The 14389-nt window shown below is 47.7% G+C and overlaps 1 protein-coding gene across 1 annotated transcript; it reads left to right on the top strand.

The window, feature by feature from the left end:
• Window positions 1-9857: 9857 nt before the first annotated feature.
• Iqcf3 (IQ motif containing F3) lies at window positions 9858-13958 on the top strand. The gene is made up of 3 exons (XM_050139539.1): window positions 9858-9970; window positions 10070-10175; window positions 13560-13958. Exons 1-3 carry the CDS (start codon window positions 9858-9860, stop codon window positions 13956-13958), a joined length of 618 nt encoding a protein of 205 aa, XP_049995496.1.
• Window positions 13959-14389: the final 431 nt, after the last annotated feature.

Genomic DNA, 14389 nt, shown 5'->3' with positions numbered 1-14389 from the left:
ATAGAGGTAGGCAGGAAAAACTAAACTGAATGCTGGGAGAAAGAAGGAGGAGTCAGGGAGATGCCATGTAGCCACCAGAGGGGAAAGCGACTAGCTGGAACCTTGCCAGTAGGCCAGGAACCTTGTGGTAAAATATAAACTAATGGAAATGGTTTATTTAATAATCACTTAAGCATATTGATTATTGATTTGCATATTGCTTAAGTGATAGGCCAAGCGGTGACTTAAATAATATAGTTTCTGTGTGATTGTTTCAGGAGTCTGGGTGGCCAGGAAATGAATGAGTGGTCTCCTACAACAGATGAGTCCCCAGCTGGTTATCCAGTACCAACTAGTTACCCTGAACCCATATCCATACCTGTAGCACTAAAAGGACTCAGTAGGATGTATTTCTGTATTTGTATATTCATATATGTGTGTGTGTAACAATAATAAGTAAAAAGAGACTACCAATTTGAGAGAGGGTGAGGGGGCATATGTGAGAGGTTGGAGATGGGACAAGGGAGGGACTGGAGGGAGGAAAAGGAATGGGGAAATTATGTAATTATATTTCAATTAAAATTTTTTTTTCAAATATAAAAGTACTTGTCTTAGGTTCTCTATTGCTGTGAACAGACACTATGACCATAGCAACTCTTTTTTTAAAAAAAAAAAACAGATTTGTTTATTTATTTATTTATTTATTATGTATACAATATTCTGTGTGCATATCTGCAGGCCAGAAGAGGGCACCAGACCTCTTTACAGATGGTTGTGAGCCACCATGTGGTTGCCGGGAATTGAACTCAGGACCTTTGGAAGAGCAGACAATGCTCTTAACCACTGAGCCATCTCTCCAGCCCCCATAGCAACTCTTATAAAGAAAAACATTTAATTAGGTAGCTTACAGTTCAGAAGTTCAGTCCATTAACATTATGGTGGGACATGGCATCATGCAAGTAAACATGGTAGCTGAGAATTCTATATCTTACAGGCAACAGGAAGTGGTCTGTCTCATTGGGCATGGCTTGAACATATATGAGACCTCAAAGCCTCCTCCACAGTGACACACATCCTCCATAAGACCACACCTACTCTAGCAAGGCCACTCCTCCTAAGAGTGCCACTCCCTTTGGGTGCCATTTTCTTTTAAATCACCAGTCCTTTAAACTCTCTGGTGTTTATTTTTCCTATAAACTATGCTGTTGCATGGGAGGAGCAATTTGAATTCCCAATTGGCAGCTGTTTAACTCCTCCCTGATGTCCTGGCTACTTGGAACAAAGGATTCTCAGTCAGGCAGCCAATCGAATTACTTGTAAGCCCACAGTGGACTGTTTTGAATAGTCCATTGACACTCTGAGGAAGCTGCATAACAACCACAGCTGCTTGCTGCTGAAGCACAGTCCTTGCTTCTAAAGGTGCAGCCACAGCCACAGCTGGCTCAAACAGTAGCTCTGAACTGATAGCTGTCACAAAACTAGGTGAATGCTAAAGGAACCTGCAACTTTTCCCACCCAGATCGGAGGGGACGCACACCCTCTAGTAGCCTAGCAGTGACTGTTCTGACTGGTCGATCCATAAGGGACCAATGTCATGATGTGTGTACATATACAGTCCTTCATTTGCATAAAGCTCTGCTGCGATTGACTATATAGCCAGGTTCGTTGGGATTGCTTTGTGATCTGAGACACAACTTCCTGGGTTGTCCCCTCAACACACACACACACACACACACACACCAAAATAAACAACAGAACAGTGTGGTAACATTGGGCCCAACGCAAAGCTTCTCTCTAGTGATAGTTTCCTTGCCTCGTTTTGACTCCATCACTAGTAGAGGGGGCTGAGCTGCTGCCCTGCAGCAAAGATGGTGGAACAGCTCTGCCATGGCATTAGCGGAGTCACAGGAGTGGTCAGCAGCCAGGGCAGTGCCAACCGTGGAACCAGGGGCGTGGCCAGCAGCTGGCAGTGGCAGTTGCAATGGAGCCACACCAGCAGCGCTGGCCACCATGAGTACAGCATCGATGACAGCAACAAGGAAGCCATGGCAGTGGAGTGGCAGCAGAACTGGAGCAGTCTGATAGCAGCCGTGATGGCTACGACAGGAGCCACCGTAGAGGGACGGCGGGGACAGCGGCAAAAGAGCTACAGCACTAGTGACACTGACAAGCAACATCAGTAATGACACAAGGTGACACTCCCCTGTGTGACAATGACCGAAGCATCAAGATTCCCCCCGGACAGTTCCAGAGAGTGGCTCAGGAGGAAAGGAGAGAGGAGGCAGAAATTAAAAGGTGAAAGAAGGCAGAGAGTTGAGGTTGGAGGACCATGGGAACGGCTGAAAATGAACAGTGAAGACCAGCAACTGTTGGTCCTGATCTCTGGAAAAATTCCAGAAGGCTGCCAGACATTATTATGAGACAGGTGTCACAGACACCATGGAAACAGGCGGAGGGTATCAGGGAAACCCAGCTTGAGTCAGTAGGGTGGGAAGGCCCATGTCCCTTCCTGTGACAAGATGATGGGCTCTGGTGTGGGAAGAAACAGTGGTCACCACTGAGGCAATAAAAACTCACGTGTCAGCCCAACTTCTCCAGTCCATTCCTGACAGGAGGGTAACAGTCAAAGTGTTTCCTCTTCACCCAGTATCTTTGAGCTAGGAGAAGACAACCTGGCCCATAAGTCACAGATAATCCTTGTGATGTCATGGGCATCTCCTCCTTGACCACCTGTCCCGCCCCTGCTGAAGCTAAAGGAGTAATGCCAAGAGGGGACTGAACATCTTACCCCTGCCCTCCCACCATGGTCAGTCAGTGTTGACCACCTGTCCCACCCTGCTGAAGCTAAAGGAGTAATGCCAAGAGGGGACTGAACATCTTACCCCTACCCTCCCACCATGGTCAGTCAGTGTTGCGGAAGATGCTGTCAGACTTGCCTTCCCTGGGGTGGAGACTTGGCCCTTGACAGAAGGAAACACTGGATGAGGCCGTGGACTTGAGGAATAAAATAGGGAGCTGGGGCACTAGACATATCCAGAGAAATTAGTCTTCACCCATGACCCAATGAAACATTACCTATATTGCTCTATTATTAATAAAAGCTCAGGAAGCAGATATTGGGGTATGAACCTGATAGATCAAGAAAGCAGTCTAGAAACAACTAGCTGACTCCTCTCCACCTTCCCAGGTTGAAAAGCCAGAGAATCTCTGCAAGCCCCTCCCTCTCTCTTCCTGTACCTCTCTATCTGGGTCCTCCAAAATCTCTATGGCTAATTCTGATCGGCTAGTCATGGACCCCACCTCCTAATTCAAGGTTTAACTTTATTAACAGTCTCAGAGCGTGTGCATGCAATCAAATATCCTGCAACAACCCAGCTGTCACAGTATTCTCTTGGCGTGAAGAGACATTATGACCACAGTAACCCTTATAAAAGAAAGCATTTAATTGGGGTTTGCTTACAGTCTCAGAGATTTAGTCTATTTTCATCATGGTGCTGGAGAAATAGCTCAGAGTTCTACAAATGGATCTGCAGGCAAGAAAGAGTGAGAGCGAGAGCGAGAGAGAGAGAGAGACTCAGGGCTTGGAATGGGGATTTTGAAACCTCAAAGCCAACAAGACCACAGCTCCTACTCCTTCCATAGTGTCCCCCTGTTGACCAAGCATCCAAATCTATGAGCCTCTGGCAACCATTCTTATTCAGATCGCCATACAACCCAATTCTGATTGCAGGAGTCTGATCAAGCTGAGAAAAAGGAAACACCGAAAGAAAAAGAAGAGAAGGAAAAGCAGCTGCAGGTAGGTGAGAAAACTGGAGACTCTGACCCCGTGATCCCACCAGTCCCTAGCCTTAGAAGAGCCTGCTCCGGCTCCGCTGGACTGGCTCGGCATTGCTCTGTCCCCGAAATCCCCTCCCTGAGTAAACAGAGCACAGAGCACGAGGAAGGTGAGGCCCAGGGTGGCGAGAAATGGGAAGGTGGTCAAAGGTTGGCATGAGCCCCAGAGGCTAAGGAGTGACTTGAAAGGTAGGAGTAGACATTAACAGAAGCAAGGTGAGGGCACCCTGGATGGTGAGGACACTTGTGACACACTGGTGAGCAGCGTCCTGGACTCAGGACAGCGTCGCAGGACATAAATTCAAAGTTTCTCCCCTGTAAGGACCCTTTGCTTCCTATACCCCTGTAGAAGAAAACTCTCAGTCCTTGGCTAAAATTTGTTTCAGAGTCTCACTTCAAAGAAAACATAAACATCCAAACTCCCAAACAACAACAAACAAAACCAGAATGCCTGACACTGGATCCAAATGATGAGCGCAGTCTCTGACGGCCCCCCACCCCCTCTACACAGTCAAGAATAACAGAAGAACACATCATCTCAACAATATCTATTACACCTTGAAAAAGAATGTGATGTTGTGGAATCCCTGAAAGATAGAAGGCAAATGTGACAAGACAGAAAATAGGTCTAAGCTGTCAATTATATATTTTTAAAATAAGTTTAATATAATTAGGACAATGAAGAGAGCCCACACAGGCCATCCAAGTTCAGAAGCAGCGAGTTCAGGGGCTGCTTGTGTTTGGGCTACCAAGGGCTGTTTGGACTCTTCCTCCAAAACGAGCAAGTGACTTGTCTGTCTCCAAGAGGACTGAGGCTGGCTCAAGGAGGCATAGCAGGGTCTGGTGTCACACCTTTACCAGGACACTGACACCATGTTCCCAACAGCTTACCCATCCCACAGAAAGAGACAATCCAGAGGTGAGAAAGGAAGCCAAGAGAATGGAAGGAGGGGACAGCTCACAGTCCCCAGGGGATTGCCCACAGTTGACAAGAGGATTTGCCAGAGGAGCTTTAGAAAAACCAGATTGGGGCCGGGGAAATGGCACAGAGGTCAAAAACACTGGTGGCTCTTTCAGAGGACCCGGGGTTCAGTTCCTAGCACCCACGTGAGAGCTCACAACTGTCTGTTAACTCTAGTTCCAGGGGATCCAACACCCTCACACAGACATACATGCAGGCAAAACACTGATATACATAGATAAAGAAATCTTAAAAAAAAGTCCACCAATTGACAAGTTGTATGCAGGAGAAGGTGCGTTGCTCTAGCAGTCAGGATCCAAGGCCTGTGTTTAGGCTGACTATCCAAGCAAAACGGTTGTGTGCATATTAGAACCATAACTTGTACACTGAGTGATCTACTTTACCCTTTGATTCTGATTATAGAAGAAGCAAACCCAAGACGAGAAAACTAAAGCTGCAAAGGCAGATGGAGCCATAGTTCAGGGGGAAAAGACAGTGAAATGGAAACTTCCACTCCAACCAAAAGTAGGTGGTATAGGGCCCCAATGTTAGGGATGACCCCTGATCTTAATCCATATCACTCAGGTCGATGAATACCTTGTTTGTGGCCTGCTTTGTATGTGGCCCATACCATAAGATAGTCATGGAATTGATGCTCTAAGCATGGTACATTTGAGAGTAAAAGGTCTGAATGAAGCCATTACCCCGAAGAGCCATCAGAAACCAAGACTGTCCCGGCTAACTGGGACAGCTACACTCTCCAGCGCTGCCATGAGCAGGGCTTGCTTACCCTCGACTGTCTCATCCAGTTACCTTATTGGCCTCAGAGACAAGGATGACTCTTTTTCTCTTTGCTCTTTAGGCTTTTGGGGGGTGCCCACCACTCAGCTCCCAAATAAATCACATACGCAGTCTGTTCTTTCTTATGAATATCCAGCCACAGCTTGCCTTGTTTCTAGCCAGCTTTTTTTATTATTCCAACTCCCTTTTGCCTCTGGGCTTTTACCTTTATCTGTTTCTGTATACTTTACTTCTTACTTCCTGGCTTGCTCTGTGGCTGGATGGATCACCCCTGGTGTCCTCCTCTTCTTGTTCTCTTGCTCTCCCTTTTTACCCAGAGTTCTCCTCCTATTCCTGCTCTCTGCCTCCCGGCCTCACCTATCCTTTCTCCTGGCTCACTATTGGCCGTTCAGCTCTTCATTGGGACCCTCAGGTGTTTTAGACAGGCAAAGAATCACAGCTTCACAGTTCACAAACAAAAGTAACACATCTTAAAATAATTTTCTACAACAGGTGACTGAGGTAGAAAGATTGATGTGTGGGGGAGAAATCCCAGACAGCGGGGGTAGGACTTGTGAAGCTGGGGGATGGTATGTGTTTGTGAATGAATAGCCAAATGGAGACTCTCATGTCCAAAATTATGCAAGAGTATGGAATGTGCGTGCACGTGCGTGTGTGTACGTGGTGTGTGTGTGTGTGTGTGTGTGTGTGTGTGTGTGTGTGTGTGTGTAAGATGTGGAAAGTGAACAAAGTAGAATTGAAAAATAGAAGAGAAGCCGGGAGGTGGTGGCGCACGCCTTTAATCCCAGCGCTCAGGAGGCAGAGGCAGGCGGATCTCTGTGAGTTCGAGGCCAGCCTGGTCTACAAGAGCTAGTGCCAGGACAGGCTCCAAAGCTACAGAGAAACCCTGTCTCGAAAAAAAAAAAGAAAAGAGAAAGAAAGAAAGAAAGAAAGAAAGAAAGAAAGAAAGAAAGAAAGAAAAGAAAGAAAGAAAAATAGAAGAGAAAGAGCCAGACCACACAGAGGAGGGAAATCGTCGTGGATAAGGCAACAGGAAAGCTCACATTTGCAGGCGGAGGTCTGAAGGAAGAGGGCAAGGGACTCTGGTGGCTATCAGATCCAAGACAGATCTGTAAAACATAGGGCTGTTGTCCTAAACTGACCAGCCCAGTTCCATGGAAAGCCAGAAGAGTGTCAAGAACAGATGTACCCATTCTATAAATGGGGACATTGAGACTCAAGGTGATGCACGCACAACCACAAGTAAATATGACAGAAAGAGGTAACCCAAGTCCCCCTTGTTTCCCATCCTGAGACTGAGCTACCTGAGGACTATTTCCTGAGTGTCTTTTCTTTTTCATGCAACCACTTCTCTTTCTAATAGCAGCTGCCTGCTGACGTCCAGCTGGCAAGCATAAAGATCCAGGCCTGGTGGCGTGGCACGTTGGTGCGCAGGACCCTGCTACTTGCTGCCCTCAGTGCTTGGACCATTCAGTGCTGGTGGAGGGAGACAACGGCCAGGCTGCTAAACAGGAAGTTACAGAAGGTGATGGTCACCAGCCTGAGGCAGGCACATGCAGCTGTGAAGCTGCAGTCCTGGGTGCGGATGTGGCTGGTCCGGAAGCGTTATCTCCATTTGCTCAACACTGTCCAAAAACTGCGAGACTCCAGGAATCCCTACGTTTGTAAAGGTCTTAAGACGATCCAAGGCTCCTATGAGCTCATAGGAAACGAGCTAAAACTTCAGGTTGACATCTTTCTCGAATCGCAGATTTGTCGGATTTCAGACTGCATTCCTTTCCCAATAAAGAACTGACCAAGGTTGCTCCTAATAGCTGTCTCTGGCTTTCTGTAAGACAGGTTGCCGGATGTCTCAGAAAAATGACTGTGACTTAAAGCACAAATAAGCTCTGGAGAACCAAGAGAGAATGTCTGCTGGTGTGGGATAATTGTCTATATTCTCTCAATCATGTTTTAAATAAATGCTGATTGGCCAGGCAGGAAGTATAGGCGGGTCAACCAGACAGGAAGTAGAGGTGGGGCGATGAGAACAGGAGAATGCTGGAAAGGAGGAAGCCCATTCCTTCGCACTCCTGCCCAGACCACCAAAGAAGCAGGATGTGACCTCCTCCTCTGAGAAAGGTACAGAGCCATGTAGCTAACATAGATAAGAACAATGGGTTAATATAAGCTACAAGAGCTAATGAAAGACCCCCGGTATGAGGAGACTCTCACTCAAGTCCTGGGATAACACAACCCCACTCCCCAGTAACTCACGAGAGACCGTCCTTGCTGCGATCACACGAGGTTTATTTGACAGGACAGGAACCAGTGCACTGGGGCCAAGACTCATAACCCACACAGGGGAGGAGTTCGACCTCGAGTAACTGGGAGAAGGGGTTTTTAAGGGAAGAAACCACAACCTAGTAATCCAAAGGAAGTAGGGAGGGTATCATTGAAAATTCTGAAAATACCAGTGATAATCACAAGGGAGTAACTCCCTGTTTCTCAAGATTATTCTCAAGATTGTAATCTAACTTTATCTTCAGCTAGTTCCTGAAACAGAGTCACTGAACCTAGATTTTTGGCTCTATTTTTCCTGCTAGAAGAGTCTGGATCTATCCAGGTCTTTCACTAATAAGTAGCCTGAGCTAATGGGCCAATGAGTTATAACCTAATGTAGACTCTGTGTGATTTTCTTTGGGGGCTTGCCGACTGTGGGATACCAGGCGGGACAGAAACCCCAACAAGCAGGCCCCTCATGTTACAGTCTTCACCCCCAGCAGCAAAGAGTGTGAGAGCCTCAAGCTGCATGATCAAGACCTAGGACTGAATAGCAAGGCCTGCTGGTTGGAATATTTGGTGTTGTGGGGTTCAGGTGTTGCATGAGCAACTCCAGAGACCCTGCCCCACTGATGTCCATTAAATGACGTCCTTCAGGTTATGCAACATGGAAGAAGAGCTCATCCTCCAACATTTTCTGGGTTTAACTCTTCCCCAGAGTCTATGTGACCTTGTTTGGTCTGACCTGGTCTTTATCTTCTTGGTGCCTTTCCTGTGACACTGGACAGGAGGGAACTCCGATTTCAGTGACATTAGGATAAGACTCAGGAAAAGGACATAAGTGTTATAGGCAAAAGTATTATGGGTAGGGGAAGGTGGATTCAATTGGAGCTAAAGAAAGCCAGCACAGACAGAGGATGCTAGCTTGCTCATCATGAAAGAGTCAGGCCTTTCAATGACTTGCTGATATGGACTAGAGCCTAGAAATTTCTCATGGATCATGGGTATGCTGCTATTATTCATGTTTTGTTTTTTTTTTAATTTTTTGAATCAGGTACTGTATTAAGCAGGGTTCTCTAGAGGAACAGAGCTGGTAGGATGAATCTATGTAAACAGAACGGGAATGAGCAATGCCTTGAAAGGAGGAGATACAATCAGAGGTGACCACAGGGACAAATGGTAATGCTGGCTTGACATCAGCCTGGAAAAGTATCTGACCCTTTCAAAGAGGTTTCTACAGTGATCAGGGCACCATTCTCTTATACAATGGCTTCTCTTCGAAAAATTCCCATCCAAAAAAAAAAAATTCAGACACAGGATGGAACGGCCTGTTTTAAGGGTTCAGCTGGGAAACAAAGGTATCACAGATACAAGAGGACCAGTTGGGGTGACAGCAACAGACAAGGAGGCATAGAAATGAGCTGAGGCTCTCCATCCAGACTCTCCTCAGCCCCGCCCACTTGATGGTTCGGGTATGGAGTACCTCCCACAGTTATTCGTCACTTCAGTTCCAGATCATCTGACACCTTCTCCTGACCTCCGCAGGCACCAGACACACATGCGGTATACATACATGTATGCAGGAAACATACACAAACACACAAAGAGATCGTTAACAAAATGAAACATGGGAGGTCAGGCGACATGTGGCAGGTAGGCATTCTTATGGGCAGACACCAAGAGGGAAGCGGGAGAAGCTGCAGCGAAGGCCCCAGAAGTCAGAGGACCCAAGAATAGGGCAAGTCTGCTAGACTGAGACATGTGGGTTGCAGCCAGAGAGGTAGGTGGTACCCAAACCTTCTGAGGTTTGCACCCTGCCAGCACATTCTCCAAGTGCCAGACACAGTGCTACAAGAGGTAGCATTTACCCTGCTGGGGTTCAGTCTTGAAATCCTTCAGCAAGTGTCCCCTTGATCTGTGGTAGTCTCCTGTTCCTCTCCTTAGGAATGGGGATGTTGGTCTGTGATACTGCAGGTTCAAAGTGAGAGAATCGGCTCTCCCGGTTACCCCTGCAACTGTAATGGAGGAGCTGCACCAGCCTGCTGAGCCAGAGCGCTGTCTTGAGGCAAGAAACTCAGAGAAGAGCGTCAGAGAGAACGGCAGTATCTCCAGCAGACGTGCTCCAGCACATCTGTAATTTCTGTTATTAGGACCTTTTTCAAAAAATATTTGAAGATCAATTCAAGATGGCAGTGGTTGCTGGCAACCTGCGTCCTCTTCTGGAATGCTCAGACCAGTGCACCGGTCCCACAGCCTGGAGAGGCTACTGTACGCCCTTCTTGGTGGAGGAGAACATGGGGCCACCGTGCTGCCCAAGGCCCACAAGCACAATGATATGGTACTGGGTGAGGTGGCAGGGTGGCCTTATCAAGAGCAGAGAGGTATCCAAGTGGCCTAGAGCACTTGAGGATCTTGTCACCAGATGCCCTCCCAAGCCACAAGATCTCCCTGACTCTGGGCACCAACAGAATATCTGAGAGGAATTCCATAGATAGTCCAGTATTTATGGTGTTTCAGAAACCAGAAACCTTGAACCAGACCAATAACTCATTGCAATAAGTATTTTTATGTAAACCTGTTTGGGAAAAACAATACAATACGACACACTGCAGTCCTCAGTGCCGTTTAGAGGAATAAGTAAACGAGCAATCGAGATGTGGGAAAGATGGCCGAGAGGAGCAGCAATGCATGCTGGATGGTGACTGGGGCGCGTGTCATTGTGGAGTAGGGCCGGCAGGGTGGTGGCAGTAGCCTAAAGCTCTCGCAAGCTCTGCTTCAGAAGTTGCTACCCAGCTGCACGATTGTCATGACTCTGAGCAACAGCAGGATGTCCGAGATGGAGAACAGTTCATTTTCTGAATTGGGCCTCCTCGAAACACATGTATGGTCCACACTGCCACTGGAAGCCATGTTGGTGTCTCATGTTTCTTGCTCCCACCAAAGGCCATAGGGATGTTAATGGTCTGTGCTGCCACCTGTGAGCCATGCTGGGGGCGCGGGGCAGTGGAGACGATGACATATCAATGTGAGTGACCTGCACTGCCACCTGAGGCCAAGTAGACATCAGTGGTCTGGGATTTCTTATTTCAAGAGGAAAGAACCAGGACACAGTCACAATCAAATCGAAGCAAAACCAAGTTCAAATTGTGTAACTAACTCGATGTTCAATGTCTGGTATCCACTCACTATCTTATTGGCTCTTCCAAGGGGCTTTGTAGGTGGAGTTTTTTCATCAGTACCACTGGTTCCCCAAATACACAGAGACTTATTAATTATAAATGCTTGGCAGATAGCTTAGGCTTATTACTAACTAGCTCTTACATCTGCCTAGCTATTGGCCAGTTGGCTCTTCATTAAACCAACGAGAACAAAACACCCTCCCAGTGTACAAAAGGATTATTCCACACCAGGGCTTAGGTCACTTCTCTGGCTCCACCCCCTGCAGCACGCACAGCTTATCATCTAGGCTCTGACTGGCTCTGCTTTACCACTGCCACTGTTCTTAGTGGTCGTCCCATGGTACTGGCATTTCCAAAATGCTGAGGTCTTCTGCTACAGCTGGGCTGCACTTTCACCAATAGTCTCTCTGTATGGTGAAGCCCCAGCTTCTCCACATGACTCCTTCAATCCTTCGGCTGCGACTGAAGCTGCACCTTCACCAACGACCTATCCTTGCCTCTCACAGTGCCAAGTCTCAGCTTGTGATCCCCTCATGCCTTCAAAACCAGTCCCACCTGGGTGACTCTTACACTACTAGGCTCACTTGCCAGCATAAGGTACAACCTTGGCCACCTCTGTAGCAGCTTCTCTGTGCTGCAGAATCTTAATTCAAAATAACAAATGGCCCCAATAGAATCTTTAAACTTCACAAGCCAGGCCTCCTTCATCCGCATTGCCCCCAACAGTCTTATCTTCCAAGCTTCCACAGAACAGCTCACTGAGCTCGCAGCACTCAATGGCTCTTCTACCCAGAGTTCCAACGTCCTTCCACAGTCCTCCTAAAAAACAACATAGTCAGGTCTGTCACATCAGTACCCCACCCCTGGTACCAATTTCTTTCTTTGCTAGGGTTACTATTGCTGTGATAAAACAACATGGTCAAAAACAAGTTGGGGAGGAAAGGTTTATTTGACTTACGGTTACACATCACTGCTCATCACTGAAGGAAGTCAGGATAGGAACTCAAACAAGGCAGGAACCTGGAGGCAGGAGCTGGTGCAGAGGCTATGGAGGGGTGCTGCTTACTGGCTTGTTCCTCATGGGTTGCTTAATCTGCTTTCATATAGAACACGGGACCACCATCCCAGGAATGGCACCACCCACAGTGGGCTGGGCCACATCGATTTCAAAGAAAGTGCCCTACAGACTTGCCTACAGCCTGATCTGATGGAGGCATCTCAGGCCCCTCCTCTAACCTGTGTCCAGTTGGCATAAAACCAAGCAACACAGAACTCAACAGGTAAGCGCATTTATTGTTCTTGCAGAAAACTGAGTCCCAGCACCCAGGTATCTCACCACAGCAATGAGGAGATGAATAAAGCACCCTCTACACACATTCTGCATCCATTAAAAGAAGGTTTTCCCCTACCCCAAAGGAAAGGCAGAGAGTAGAAGGAGAATATCAGTCAGGGAGGTCAGAGACCCATGTACCTTCCTGTCACAACATGAGCCACTGCCCTCAGTGATCAATGACAGAATGTGCCTGGTGTAGCCAAACCATAACTCATCTTTGGGATAGGACATATTCACACCCTAAAGACCCTAATTCATTCCTGGCTAGAAACAGAAAGATATTTCTTCTTCATCCAAAACCTGTGATACTGGAGAAGGCAACCTGGTTCCTGAGTCACAGTTGCCCTTATGACATCATGGGCATCACCCCCATCAGCCACCCTGAGCCTGCTGGAGTCGGATGAGCAGCAACCGAAAGGGGATGATCACCTGAGTCCCTTCTCTCTGCCATGGGCGCTCAATGTTGTGTAAGACTGTCGGATTTACTGACCTAGGGTTGGGGGATGCTACTTGGCAGAAGGAAGTCATGGGCTCCTCAAGGGACCCCTGGGAAAGACTGGGGAGCTGGGCTGCACGGATTTTGCATGGGTGCTGGCTTTTACGTATGCCTCTCTGTTTTAACTGCAGAAGTCTGAATCTGAAATCAGTCAATTTGAGGAAGAGAGGAAACCAAAGGTGAGTGTAACCCAGGACCATAAATGAACCAGAACCCCCAAAACCCTGACCTCAGTATTTGTAGAAAGGAGGCACCATCTTCATTCCCATCCAGTCAGCTCAGGTTTCCTCTCTCTTGTCCCTTAAATCCCCTCTATCCTGCACACGGAGCAGTGGGAAGTGAGAAGGTAGATGGGTTGCCGTGGGCCCGCGTGATTGAGAGAGGTGGAAATGAGGTGAGAGAAGAACCTGGGAACTGTGCTATCTAGCGGGATTGTGTACTGGTTCAGAACTGAGATTCAGGCTCTAATCCTATGGCTCTTCTTTAGGAAGACCTCATAAGGTCTTCAGGGTCAGAAAGTCTTTCCCCTGGATCCCCTGTGAACACCACAGCATAAACATACCTCACTTTATAAAGGAGGCCACTGTGGCTCAGAAGATGAGCCATGGCTGTAGATATGGCCACAGCCATGGACAAGACAGAGGTGGAGACAAAAACTCTATCTACCTCTCCTGTATCCCCATCCACTGAGCATCCTGTCCTTTGCTTGGTTAGCGCCAACGTCCAAAACAACGCCAAGGAAAAAGGATCCAAGCAGCCAGTAAGATCCAGGCCTTGTGGCGCGGATTCCTGGTGAGGCAAACTCTGCTGACTGCTGCCCTCAATGCCTGGGTGATCCAGTGCTGGTGGAGGAACATCCTGCACAGGCAGCTTCTTAAACGGCGGCTGGCGCTGCTGAGGATATACGTCATTGAGGAAGAGGCGGCAGTCAGGCTCCAGGCCTGGGTTCGCATGTGGCAGTGCCGTCGTTATTTCAGTCAAATGTGCAACGCGCTCTGTGTGGTCCAGTCCCTCGAGAGCCACATTACCTTCCGGAACGATGACATCTTTCAGGTTCAATATGGAGTTGTTTCCAAGCAGCCTGAGTTCCACATTGAAATTCTATCCCTCTAAAGGCCTGTAGCACAAAGAATTGGCTCCAGTGCCTCAATAAATACCTAACCTGGTTTGGTGAGTCTCAGTGATTGTCGTGCCATGGGGCACCCCCACCCCAAGGATTCAGACTACATCTCTTCCTCTCCTTAAGAGAAGACCTTCCCCATCCCCACAGAGCCTGGTACCTCCAAACCAAGAAATGAGGCTCAAGATGTCTGTATCCACGCAGAGCCAGGCATCCCACTACACAACCCTGGGACCATCCCTGTCTTTTGAAGTTGGAATAAAGGGACTACGCTTCACGTTCCTAACGCAATATATGAGAAATGCGGTTTCTCTGCCTACTGCTGAGAACTTGGCATAATCATTATAAGCACCCCCTCACAGCACAGAAATAATACATTTACCACCCCAGCTCCAATTTTTTGTTGTTTTCTTGCCTCCTCTCT

Source organism: Alexandromys fortis, unplaced genomic scaffold (genome assembly GCF_014885135.2).
Source record: "Alexandromys fortis isolate MF-2015 unplaced genomic scaffold, M_Fortis_MF-2015_v1.1 scaffold_36, whole genome shotgun sequence".
Classification (NCBI taxonomy): domain Eukaryota; kingdom Metazoa; phylum Chordata; class Mammalia; order Rodentia; family Cricetidae; genus Alexandromys; species Alexandromys fortis.
This window is presented reverse-complemented; position numbering and strand designations above follow the sequence as displayed.

Excerpts from the sequence above, each read along its gene's own strand:
- Iqcf3 (XM_050139539.1), top strand. The coding sequence starts at position 9,858 with ATGGAGGAGCTGCACCAGCCTGCTGAGCCAGAGCGCTGTCTTGAGGCA. Across the intron at positions 9,971-10,069 it reads AGACGTGCTCCAGCACATCT|ACCAGTGCACCGGTCCCACA; the intron begins GTAATTTCTGTT and ends TGGAATGCTCAG. Across the intron at positions 10,176-13,559 it reads CCCACAAGCACAATGATATG|CGCCAACGTCCAAAACAACG; the intron begins GTACTGGGTGAG and ends TTGCTTGGTTAG.